General features: G+C 41.3%; 1 protein-coding gene across 3 annotated transcripts; it reads left to right on the forward strand.

Moving 5' to 3' along the window:
* Positions 1–4,460: 4,460 nt before the first annotated feature.
* Positions 4,461–9,028, forward strand: C3H15orf61 (chromosome 3 C15orf61 homolog). Of its 3 annotated transcripts, none has more exons than XM_075965557.1 (3): positions 4,461–4,898; positions 6,951–7,025; positions 8,801–9,028. In XM_075965557.1, exons 1-3 carry the CDS (start codon positions 4,553–4,555, stop codon positions 8,926–8,928), a joined length of 549 nt encoding a protein of 182 aa, XP_075821672.1. In that variant the 5' UTR covers positions 4,461–4,552; the 3' UTR covers positions 8,929–9,028. The 3 variants fall into 3 exon arrangements, with proteins under 3 accessions (XP_075821672.1, XP_075821673.1, XP_075821674.1); XM_075965558.1 differs by having other exon boundaries at positions 4,462–4,898; positions 6,951–7,021; XM_075965559.1 differs by lacking the exon at positions 6,951–7,025 and having other exon boundaries at positions 4,472–4,898.
* Positions 9,029–12,384: the final 3,356 nt, after the last annotated feature.

Here is a 12,384-nt window from a genome sequence, read left to right on the forward strand (position 1 = left end):
CTCTAGATCCCTAATAAACACTAACAATGAGGGCTGAATATTTAGCCCAGTACTAGAGCAGTTGCATAGCATGCAAGAGGTGCGGAAAAAGCCCCACACAACTGAAAACATAATAAGATATAAAATCATGGACATACAGTTGATATGTGTAATTCATAGATCAAACATTACAAATATGAAGTGATGCTGTAAATATTCTAGTCCATGTGCTTTGGAGAACATACAGGCATGATTTATGTTAGGTATTGCTGTAGACTGAATGTGTTTCCCTCCACATACATCCACACTCATATGGTGAAGCCTAGTGTGACTACATTCGGAAACAGGGCCTGAGAAGAGGTGCTAAAGGTTAAAAATGTCAATAATGTGGAGCTGAAATCTGAGAAGGTATGTCAAGAGTAGGGTCACCATGTGAGGTACCATGCTAAGGCAGCCATCTGCTAGCCAGGATGGAAACTCTCAGAGGAGCGGAACTGGTCAATACCTTGCATGCCCTGGTTAGAAAAACATTTCTGTTGTTTAAAATCCCCCAGCGAATGACATTTTTTGTTATGGTAGCTCAAATAAAACAGTATAGGTATAGACCTAGAAGTACAAGGCCTGTGTCGTAAGTCATGCATATGAGGCTGAGGTGAGAGCACAGTGAGTTGAAGGCCAGCCTGGGAAATATAACAAGACATACACATACACACAGGAAGAGGCTGGGGGGGGGGGTAAAAGTTCCAATTAGGGGCTGGAGAGATGACTCAGGGTTAAGAGCACTGGCTGTTCTTCCAGAGGACCAGGGTTTAGTTCCTAGCACTTAGTGATTCCCAATCAACAGCAATTCCAGTCAACAGATCTGATGCTCTCTCCTGGCTTCTAAGGCATAAGACATGCGCATGGTACACAGACATACAGGCAGGCAAAATACCCAAACAGAATCTAAAGAAGTAAGTCTTTAAAAAATCCAACTGCTCTACTTTGGAAAAGCTTTCTCCGTATTCTGAACCCTTCGAACTTTTTTTTTTTTTTGACTCTGGTCATTCTAAAGGGTATGTGATGCTATCATTTTGTGACTTTAATGTCCACTTCTCAAACAATGGTTGAAATTATGCACATTTTACACATTTATTGCAGACGAGGATGGCTTCATTTCTGATATGTCCAGTTCGCTATCTTTCTACGGGACTGTGTTTTCCTTAATGATTTTTAGGAGAGAATTTTAATATTTAGGAGAGCATTCAATATACATACATGTGACAAACTATTTGCATGACTAGAAGACTCCCAAGTTTTGGCATATTAGTGAGGTGACACAGTGGTCTGTAGAACATTCTAAAATGGGAGAATGGCCCACCTATCTACTTTCATTGGAAGAATGTTTTTACATGAGAAAAGAGGGGAGAGTCAAACAGCCTGCCCTAACAAAACTCTTCATCTGTTATGAGGTTTACCCAACACAGCAGCGTCCAGGATTAGTCCTTCTGTTCACTAGCTTTTTTTGGTTTTTCTTTGTTTTTTTTTTTGTTTTTCAAGACAGAGTTTCTCTGTAGCTTTGGAGCCTGTACTGGAACTAGCTCTTGTAGACCAGGCTGGCCTCGTACTCACAGAGATCTGCCCGTCTCTGCCTCCTGAGTGCTGGGATTAAAGGTGTGCGCCACCACCGCCCTACCCGTTCACTAGCCTTTTCAAAGCCTGCATAATGACAAAAATCAGTGAACTTACGTAATACTTGGTTATCCATATCAGTAGTTTGCTTTTTTTAAATCTCATATGCACAGGGAGCCATTTTAGGGTTGGCAAGAGACTTGGCTCTAGAGGGGATCCCAGGTGTCCACGTGGTTGTCCCCAGCTAGGTTCTTGGGCAGCAGAGGAGAGTGCCTGAACTGTCCGTGCCCCACCATCATACTGATGATTATCTCGACTATCACCATAGAATCTTCGCCTGGCACGGATGGAGATAGAGACAGAGACCCTCATTAGAGCAAGGACTGAGCTCTCAAGGTCCAGTTGAAGGGCAGAAGGAGGAAGAAGCAAGGAAAGGAAGTCAGGATGGTGAGGGGTTAGTCCACCCACTGAGGCAGTGTGCCTATTCTAATGGGAGCTCACCAAATACAGCTGGACCGGGACTGGACGAGCATATGATCAAACCAACTCTCTGATTGTGGCTGACAAGGGGGGCTGACTGAGAAGCCATTGATAAAGGCACTGGGACTTGTTTTTACTGCATGTACTGGCTTTTTGGGACCCGAGTCTATTTGGATGCACAGCTTCCTAGGCCCGGATATAGGGGAGAGGGCCTTGAACTTCCCACAGGGCAGGGTTCCCTGCCCTCTCTCAAGCAGGGAGGGGGAGGAAGGAGGGTGAGTGGGGGAATGGGAGGGGAATGGGGGAATGGGGGAATGGGAGTGTAAATTTTTGAATGGAAAAATAAAAAAATAAAAATAAATAAATAATTGGTTTCTCTGGAAAGATCAGGATTTTTCTGAATAGTCAAAGCAGAAGATGCAAGAAACAATTGGCAGCTGTAATTGTTACTGTCCCATAATGAAAACAAACCAGAGTTGAAGGTGCAGTGAGAGTGGGCATCCTCTTTACGACAGTTCTTGGTTTGCCCTTACCTACGTCTTCACTGGCCAGACATCCTCTTTACGACAGTTCTTGGTTTGCCCTTACCTACGTCTTCACTGGCCAGACATCCTCTTTACGACAGTTCTTGGTTTGCCCTTACCTACGTCTTCACTGGCCAGGTTCCCTCCACTCTTTGCCACTTTCTGAGTCTGGTTCTGCAAACCCCACGTTTATTATTTAATCTACCTGACTTACTTCTTACAAATCCCTTCCCCACTCAAAACAAAACCCAAGACAACAGACCACCCTTGATTTTGATGTAGTGCGTTTGCCTATTAAATTACTATTTAAGAAATGTATAAATGTTTATAAATAAACACATTGCGTTCATAATTTACTTTATATGTTGGAATTCTGTGAAACTCTTGTCTGAGAAGGGGCTCTACTGTTTTTAAAACTTGACTTTGAAGATGATGGTACTGCAGCATTGCCCCATCTCCTTCCAACAATCCTAGCCATTCTTCTCCATAGCTAAACACATCATCCCTCTGCCTAAATTCTTTTTAAGACTTATTTATTATGTATACAACATTCTGCCTCCATGTATGGCTACATGCCAGTGGAGGGCGCCAGATCCCATTACAGATGGTTGTGAGCCACCATGTGGTTGCTAGGAACTGAACTCAGGACCTCTGGAAGAGCAGCCAGTGCTCTTAACCTCTGAGCCATCTCTCCAGCCCCTGCAAAAAATTGTTATCTAATAAGGAATCTTATAAAGTTCAAACTATTTGCATAACTAAGACCTCATAAATATTTGACATATTTGTAGAATGAACTCATTGTTGACTAAATCAAAAAATGGAGACTATAAAAAATTCCTTCTTGAATTTTCAGCAAATAATAATTGTTATATGGTTCCTACACATATAATTACTTCATTTGCATTAAGGTGCTTTCCAGACCTATTTATCCTCCACATAATTATGTTCTCTCCACATAAGTTAAGGACAAATATGAGCTAACGATACTTCAGAATAATGGTGGTATGTAAGGTACCTCAAGATGCTATAAAGCTTGAGAAATGCTTTCCTTACAGTAAGAGATAAAAGTAATTGAAACAGGGCGGTGGTGGTGCACGCCTTTAACCCCAGTACTCAGGAGGCAGAGGCAGGCGGATCTCGACGAGCTGGAGGCCAGCCTGGTCTACAAAGCTAGTTCCAAAGCTACAGAGAAATCCTGTCTCAAAAAAAAAAAAAAGGAGTAATTGGATTATGTTAGGTTGGTGACCGCCATATCCTGTCCTGGTATTTACCCAGGTATCTCTGAGCTTCAGGGCACTGAATGAGGAAGGCTCCTTTCTTCTTTTCAGGATTGTTGAGAAGCACTATTGGTGTTTCTTTGTTTTGAGACAGGCGCTCCTCTATGTAGCCCAGGCTGGCCTCCAACTCCCCATCCTCACACCTCAGCCTCTCAGGGCTGTGTTTACGGGCAAGTGCTACCACACTTGGCTTGGGACCCTTTTCAATCTTGCACTATCTAGGATTCAGGCAACGCAACAGCGACTGCGAGGACGTGCTTCCAAGGTCACCAGGTGTCAAGGCCGGGCACACCTCCGGCTCCTCAGCAACCCTAAGGATTTCCCTGAAGCCCATTGCCTGAATCCTGCCAGTCGCTCAGGTTGGCTGTTTAACATGTGCATTTCCCCTGCTCCGTGGTTACCAACGATACCTGAGGTCACGGGTGACACTTTTTCAGATTTGTGCAGTCGCTCCGCCCTCCCGTCCGCCAGAGGCCGCGGGCCGCTGTGCGCACGCGCCGGCAGCCCAGACCCCACTCAGGCCGCTCTCCCCGGCGCGCCGCCCTCTCGGCGTTCCCTGCCCTAGCCGAGCGCGAGAGGGGAGGGAGTGCGCGTGCGCAAGCGCTCCTGGAGGCCCCGCCCCCCAAGGGCGCGCCCCCAGGGGCCTGGGGGCTGGGGCCTGCTCCTCGGCCTGGCCCGGGCATGGAGGCCCTGCGGAGGGCCCACGAGGCCGCGCTGCGGCTGCTGCTGTGCAGGCCCTGGGCCGTGGGCGCTGCCTCCCGCCCGAAGCCCCGCGCCTCGGAGGTGCTGACGCGGCACCTGCTGCAGCGGCGCCTGCCGCACTGGACCTCCTTCTGCGTGCCCTACAGCGCGGTCCACAACGACCAGTTCGGCCTGTCGCACTTCAACTGGCCCGTGCCGGGCGCCAACTACCACGTCCTGCGTACCGGCTGCTTCCCCTTCATCAAGTACCACTGCTCCAAAGCGCCGTGGCAGGACCTGGCCGGGCAGAACCGCTTCTTCACGGCGCTCAAGGTCATCAATCTGGGTGAGTGGCGGCGCCCTCGCCTGACCCGGGCACTCCTCCGGCCCGGCGGGCGGTTGCTGGTCCCCAGGCACGCTGCTCGGGCCCGGCGGGCTGCTTGCATCACCCCTGAGGTCGTGCCCTGCCTCTGTCCACTCAGGAGGACCCTGCCTTAGGCAGCGAGTCAGGAAACGCCCCCACTTGGACAGTGGCCCTGAAGTTGCTGAGCAGGAGTCATTCCCGCGCTCGTCACTGGGAGCCTTTGGAGGACAAAAACTGGACGGACTTTTAAAATTTCTTTGTCTTCTTTATGTGAAATCTCAGCACGTGTGTTTTGCTAAGAGCAGTAGGTTCCCTCCAGGCATCATAATTTTCTCAGGTGCTAGATTTAAAAAGGCATTTGAAAGAGGCTGCCTCCTCGGGACTTGTGTTCCTGGCCATCTAATTCTGGCTGTGTCTCCTCCCGGTAGATGTCCATGTTCTTTTGGTTTAACAGCAGGTCAATATCATGGATCGTAGATGTGATGGCATTTTATAGATCAGGGAAAAATGCAAGCCCTCGAGATGTTTCGGACCTATTAATAGCTACTAAAAAATTAATTTCGATTTCAGTCACTCAAACTCTACACAAGGAAGCCGAATCAGTATAACCCAAATAGTTTTTATTTTTTTATCCAAAATTATACTAAACTGTACAGCTGTTCTAGTATTATATATAATCCAACAGTTCATTAAATTAAATAAGACAAGGTCAGTGTTGCTTATAACTCATATGTCACTTATGGAATTTTTGAACTATTGTCCCACTGGCACTGCCCTGTGCTTCATCCAGGAAAGAGATTATAAACAATATATATAATCCTTTTTAAATGTCTCATTACTTGGCTGATGGACTACACAGAGCTATGCCCCCTACTTCTGGGATTGGTGTAAAGTTAAGTTGCTATGAGATGACTTAGAAACTTGAGCCTGAAAGTATGTGGGAAAGCTGGAGTGCCGACTAGTTGTGAAAATGAGTGTGTGGTTAGCATTTTCAGGATCAGTAGGAGTCATTCTTTTCCCAGTATGGAGTGATAGTTAGGAAAGCTGTAAGGCCGAGGGACAGGGTGTCCTGTATTTAAATGTCACATTTAAAAGTCGCATTTCCTGTAAGAAACCAATCATGATTACGGCTCTCTTTCAGGTGTCAGGCATTAAGACACCAAAAGAAGAAAAAAATTCACATTCCCACATAGGAAATAAAACCTTTTCAAAAACCAACAGATGTGGGGATGATTTTTGTTTGTCTTTTAATGTGGAAGAGCAATTTAATAGTCTGGGGGCTTCTAGAAATTCTTAAAAATGCAGCTTTGAATGGGAAGAAGAGTTGGAAATGCAGCCAAGGGAGACCGCATTCCTGCGTGCTTCAGTACGATTGACTTACTCTGAAATGTTTTTCTGGGCTTTTTACCAGTGTAGTAATATTTATGTTGCTTTTTTCTTTTTTGTCTGAACTGAGGGAAATGTGAATTAAGTAACAGGATCCTAGTCTGTGATGTACAGTTTGCCCCTCTGGATCATCAAGTCCTTAGTCGGTAATAAGAGTACAAACGATTTTATTCCTCGTCCTCCCTTCTAAATGAGTAGTAATCAGAATAATTCATTTTCTGTTTTGTAAATAAGGATTTCTATTTACTCATTTTCCCTTTCCTCTCCACCTTCCCTTCCACGGAACTGACATTTTACTGATGGTTTATCAGCCTAAGTATCCTGCTGGGAAATAAATTAAGATTTAAAGAAAAGCAACTTACACTTGGAATAAATGAGTAATAGAAGCCTTACTACAAAGTTCCAGTTGTTCTAAGTGCCTAACTCGACATTAGTTTATCTACCGTTCAGTTAACTCAAAATGAATTATTAATACAAAGAACTGTTTTTCAAGTTCATTTTGATGTTCTCTGTCTCTGGTAGTCTGAATTTTTTTTTTGTAGAATCTTAAAGATTTTGATTTTGACGCATACAAACAATTTTTTTTTAATCTGTAAAGTATAGAGGCAACAAAGCTTCCTCATTATTGCATTATTCTCTGCATTCTAGGGTGGAAAAAAATACAAAAACTCAATTCATTCAACAGAGAATTTCTGACTCCCTTATCAACTCTGATCCCTGTCAGTAAGCATGACTGTTAATGGTTTCTTCATGGGCTTATTATTAACTAGTAATAATTAATTAGTTCCTTATTAATGGGGGACATTTATTTGTATGATTTGTTTTCAAAAGTATACATTTTAAAATAATATTTAAATTAAAGCTGTGGTAAACATTATAAAAAATAACTCTCAGGGTCACTACCATTCCTTACACTCCACCCTTACTGTTGGTTTGGAAGGTACCTTGTGTTTATCTTACTTTCAGTATATATAGAAAACTAATGATTGCTTCTAAGGCCCTTTTAAATTCCTCATCTCATTGGGTTTCAGATTTTGGAGTGGTAGTGTCATGTTGGAATTCATTTTTTTTTTGTTTCAGCCTGTACCCCACACTCCTCTTTTACTTTGTTAGCCTGCCTTCCCACCGCATACCGCTTGATTTTCTGTTTCTTTTTTTCTTATCTTTTTGAAGAATGATTTGCAAATAGCAAATTATTATTATAGTTTTTGAGGATGTGTTTTTGCCCCTTGAAACATTTGAGATTCTTTGGGACACAATGAGGGCAAAGACAGCGGTATACTGTAGAAAGTTCCCTGGGAGCACCAGGGGATTCTGTGGTGATAAATTACAAACTGTAACCTGGTATGCTCCCAAAAGCAGAGAAGGACCTGAGCAGGAGACACCTGTCTCCTCAGCCCACCATCTCATTGCCAGCTGGTGCAGTCTCCTCTGTTACACAGGTCCAAAGGGAGCATGACACAGTGAGGCTATTCCTGCAGCAAAGGAAGAAAAGTCAGCAGTACGATCAGTGCTGAATGTGTGTTGGTTTCTCTATTAACTAGAGAGAGATTTTCCAAATGAGCAGTTAACATTTTGAATTGCCTCTTTCTGTCCATTTCCCACATGGAAGCAATAAAATTAATACTTGTGTAGGCCCTACAATATTTGTTTTTGATCTGTGTGCCTGTGGTTTTATACACACACATATATATGCAGTATTTTTAATATGTTAATAGTCATTGATTTTAAATAAGTGCCTAAAAGTTAAGGATTCTGGAAGACTGTTTTGCCTTCAACATAGCATCATATGCATATGCATCCATATTTCTGGGTAGTATATGTTCAGTTTGATATAGAGCATACAGCAGTTAATCTCAAATAAAACAGGAAAGCCTTATTAATGGCAATCTTGAAAGAGAGACTTTTTGGAATCCATGTAGATAAGGTGAAACAAGATTGTTTTCAAATCAATTACAAAATAATGAGAGCGTTCTTTGTCATGCCAGGTACACTAAAATATTCCTAAAAGTTATATTTTGCTTTAGATTTTGAAGATAATTGTTTGACCAGTTTCTTAGTTGAACAAAAATTTCCTTATCCATCAGTGGTCCTATCTAACTTGCAGAACAGCAAAGTGGTCCTAGTAAATTTAGCTTAAAGCAAATAGGGCCATTTACAACCAAGTTAATGAATACTCTTTTCTGCTTGTTTGTGAGAATATAAAATTACTTCATAATTAATTGAAGATAATGAATTAAGCAAGTGCTCTGCATTAAAGTTTATATCAGTCTCGTCTATGGTTTTAAAAATCTAGGCTCACATAATTGCCACTATGTCCCACAGAGATAAAGTCCAGCTCTTCAGGAATCTTAGTGAGCATCTAGTCATATATTTCTGTGTCAATAGCTTTTATGTCAGCATTGCTGAAGACAGTTTACATGATCAGTAACATGACATGTTAGTACATGATTAATAAGTACTGATCTTCTCATGTAACATATTCATTTGTTTTCTAGGTATTCCGACCTTATTATATGGACTTGGCTCCTGGTTATTTGCCAGAGTCACAGAGACTGTTCATACCAGTTACGGACCAATAACAATTTATTTTCTAAATAAAGAAGATGAAGGTGCCATGTATTGAAAAATGTGTATTGGAAAATACAAATGTCAATGAATTTGTTCCATGCATGTGTGTGTGAAATATTTATTTTTGATTCTTTAAAATAAAATGCCGGCAAACACCTTTGTCTTTCTATGGTGTGTGTGTGTGTTTTTAAGGTGAATCACTATTCCCTAAAGGGAAGCTTTTTCTACATTATTATATATTTTGTATCATCTAACTAATGGGAACTCCAAATACATGTGACTTCACTCCTGTTTCCCTAGAACTAGATTAAACTACAGGTAAAAAGGAGTGGATGAATACAGATTCTAAGGCTGGATATTAGCAATGATGGTGAATACTTAGTGGAGATGATACGGTGTCATTGACAAGTTCAAAATAGGTAAAAATCTGATTGCGACTGAAAACTTAAGCATCCAAGTGTTAAGATTTTGCATGGAAGTGATTGTTTTTTAAGCGTTTATAGTATTTATCTGGACTGAGTAGTAGGAATAAAGTGCAGTTGTACTCCTGTGACCCCAGAACTGGGAAAGTAGAGGCAGGAAGGTCAGGAGGTCAAATTCCCTCAGCTATAGGGCTGGGCAGCATGAGACCCTAACAACAACAAAAAGGGCAATTCCATAGTACTTAATGTAGTTATAGCTCTTGTCAATGTAAATGCAACAGGGTGAATGAAATTAATACTCATTATTAATAAGTTAAAAAAATAACATACTACAAAGCTATAAGAAAGTTAAGGTCTAGAAAGCCCCAGAAAGAATGAGTTTGCCAGCTGTCTATAAAAGCAGTGAACTGAAATGGCACATATCCACAGATCTACTGACCACAGGGAGTGCGCTGAAATTTTTAAAACCTGATATCACTTTTGCATTAGAATTTTATTAAGCTAATTGCATTGTTGAAAGCAAAGTCATTAAAAAAATTTATCCTTGGAGATAGTCACAAAATACCCAGACGAATGGTAAATTTCTGAAATTTGGAGTAATTTAGGGAGAACTAAGTAGGACTATTTAATTTCTAAGCCAATGGGTATTTAAGATTTATGATCACTTCATAATTACAAACATATTATATAGCGTTTTATGTTAATGTGTTGCGGGTAGTGCAGTGTTTACACCGTTTCACCTAACCAACATTTGGATGTTCTTTCTAGCAAGTTAATACCAAGTGAACTTCCTGAGTGAAACCATCAGAATAACGAAGTCATACAAATGGGCCCCTCAAATGTAGTCATTTCAAGTGTGCTACAGATAAGGAACTGTACTAATAAATGATTGTTCACTTGTCCAAACACAATTCTAAGTAACACTTTAATCAAAGAAGTACTTATGCCAGTGTATTTAGTTCAGAAATTATGCTTGACACTAGTTAAATGAATGGCTTGCCCAAAGAAGATGGTGTTGCATTAAGCTTCATTAATAATAAAAACAACTATTAGCATTTTGCAAAGAAGGCTAGAACTGATTTCCTCTGTAAGGACAGTGTTAAATAACTATAGCTCATAAGTTCTAAGTCAAATACTGCTCATTCTCTGCTGCTGATCATGTCAATACATGCCGTAAAGGTTTGGTCTCAACACAAGGTTGATAAAATAGTTTTTAATTACCAGACCGTAAATACAGCTTTTCAATCCAGTTGTACTTCTTTTCACACCGGGCCGTTTGATTTCTGATAATCTGTACTGCTGACTCTGCTTACCTGTTTTTCGATAACTGTAGTCAGTGTGACTTCTTGTCCGCATGGTGATAGGTAAGTCTCCTAGGAGAACATCTTTGACAAACTACCCTATTGATCTCTGTAATTCTCTGCTGCTGCAGCATTAAATAGAGCCTTGATTTCTTGTCTGGTGTGTTTGCTGTGCAACAATTAAGCAAATGTAATATTTTCTTGTATTACATGGAAATCAATAGACCTCTTGCTCACATGAAGTTGATCGCTGTGAAGGATGAACCAGTGATGGCTAGGGCCAGAGCTCAAAATATAAAATAGAATTTATTGGATTTATAAACCTTGTGATGAATCTTTTGTTATGAAACTTGCTTCCCAAGAAACAACATTTTAACTTTTCCTTCTTTCCTTCCATCCTTCCTCCTTTTCTTCCTTTCCTCCTCTTTCTTCCTTTTTCCTTTTTTATTTTTTCCTTCCTTTTTTTCTTTTCTTGAATATTGCTTATTGTAGAAAAACATTGTAGCCCAGAAGGATTAGAGTGTAAATCTAAGAAGCCGGGAGATTGAGTCTATTCCTGGTTTCAATGTTGTCTTTTGCCTTAAGGCATTTTTTCCACCTGAAAACTGAGAAGAACAAGGGACCTTTCCACCTGAAGATGTATCATGACTCTGGAAAGTTGTCTTGCCAGGTAAAAGCACTTGCCATGCAAACCTGGCAGCCTGAGTTTGATCCCAGGAAAGCGTGTAAGGATGGAAGGACAGAACCAGCTACATGGAACTGCCCTCTGACATCACACATGCACACATATGTGTGTAACACAGAGTCACATACACACAATTTGTTTCGTAGAATAAATATTTTTATTTTTTTTGATTTTCGAGACAGGGTTTCTCTGTAGCTTTTTGGATCCTGTCCTGGAACTAGCTCTTGTAGTCCAGGCTGGCCTCGAACTCACAGAGATCTGCCTGCCTCTGCCTCCCAAGTGCTGGGATTAAAGGCGTGCGCCACCACTGCCCGGCAAATTTTTTTAAAAGATGTATCATGATTATCCTTTTTAGCACACATTTTACTTTTGTCCCAATTAAAAGTCTGTTTTTCTAACACATTTTTCTGTTCCTTTTATTTATAAAGGATTTCATCAATAGAAGGATTTCAAAAGTAAGGTGAGAAGAGGGAGAGAGACTGAAGACAGTGAGTGCATATTTGCCCACATCCACTAACCTAATGCAGCAAGGAGAAATCAAGTGGACCCTACCCTTCTTGGTTTATAAAACCATTGGCAAAGATTTCCTACCTGCAGTTCCATAATGCAATTTATATTTAACAGTATCCAGTCTTGTGGCAAAGAATAGAATTGTGTCATTTTCAGGAACATGGATGCAACTGGATGATCATTAACCGAAGCCATTCTCAGACATTCTCTCATTTATGGTTTCTAGACTTTATATGGTAACATGAATCATGGATGTATAAATGAAGTGAAATTGTCTAGGGCATTAAAAGGGATTAATGGGAGAAGGTACTCAAAAGAGGGAGGGGAAGGGGAAAAGGATGGGGCTACTATGCTAACATTCTCTGTCTCTCTACATTATATATACATATATACACATATATGTAGTATATATATATATAAAGTGTATATATATACACACACACACACACAAAACTTTATTATATACAAATAAAACTCAGTGTGTGTGTGTGTGCGTGTGTATGACATGTATGCAGGTTCCCACAGAGGCCAGAAAAGGTGTCAAATCCCCTGGAGCTGGAGACACAGGTGATTATGATTCACCTAAATGGGTG

Source organism: Microtus pennsylvanicus, chromosome 3 (assembly GCF_037038515.1).
Source record: "Microtus pennsylvanicus isolate mMicPen1 chromosome 3, mMicPen1.hap1, whole genome shotgun sequence".
NCBI lineage: Eukaryota > Metazoa > Chordata > Mammalia > Rodentia > Cricetidae > Microtus > Microtus pennsylvanicus.

Excerpts from the sequence above, each read along its gene's own strand:
- C3H15orf61 (XM_075965557.1), top strand. The coding sequence starts at position 4,553 with ATGGAGGCCCTGCGGAGGGCCCACGAGGCCGCGCTGCGGCTGCTGCTG. Across the intron at positions 4,899-6,950 it reads GCTCAAGGTCATCAATCTGG|GGTGGAAAAAAATACAAAAA; the intron begins GTGAGTGGCGGC and ends TCTGCATTCTAG. Across the intron at positions 7,026-8,800 it reads ATCAACTCTGATCCCTGTCA|GTATTCCGACCTTATTATAT; the intron begins GTAAGCATGACT and ends TTTGTTTTCTAG.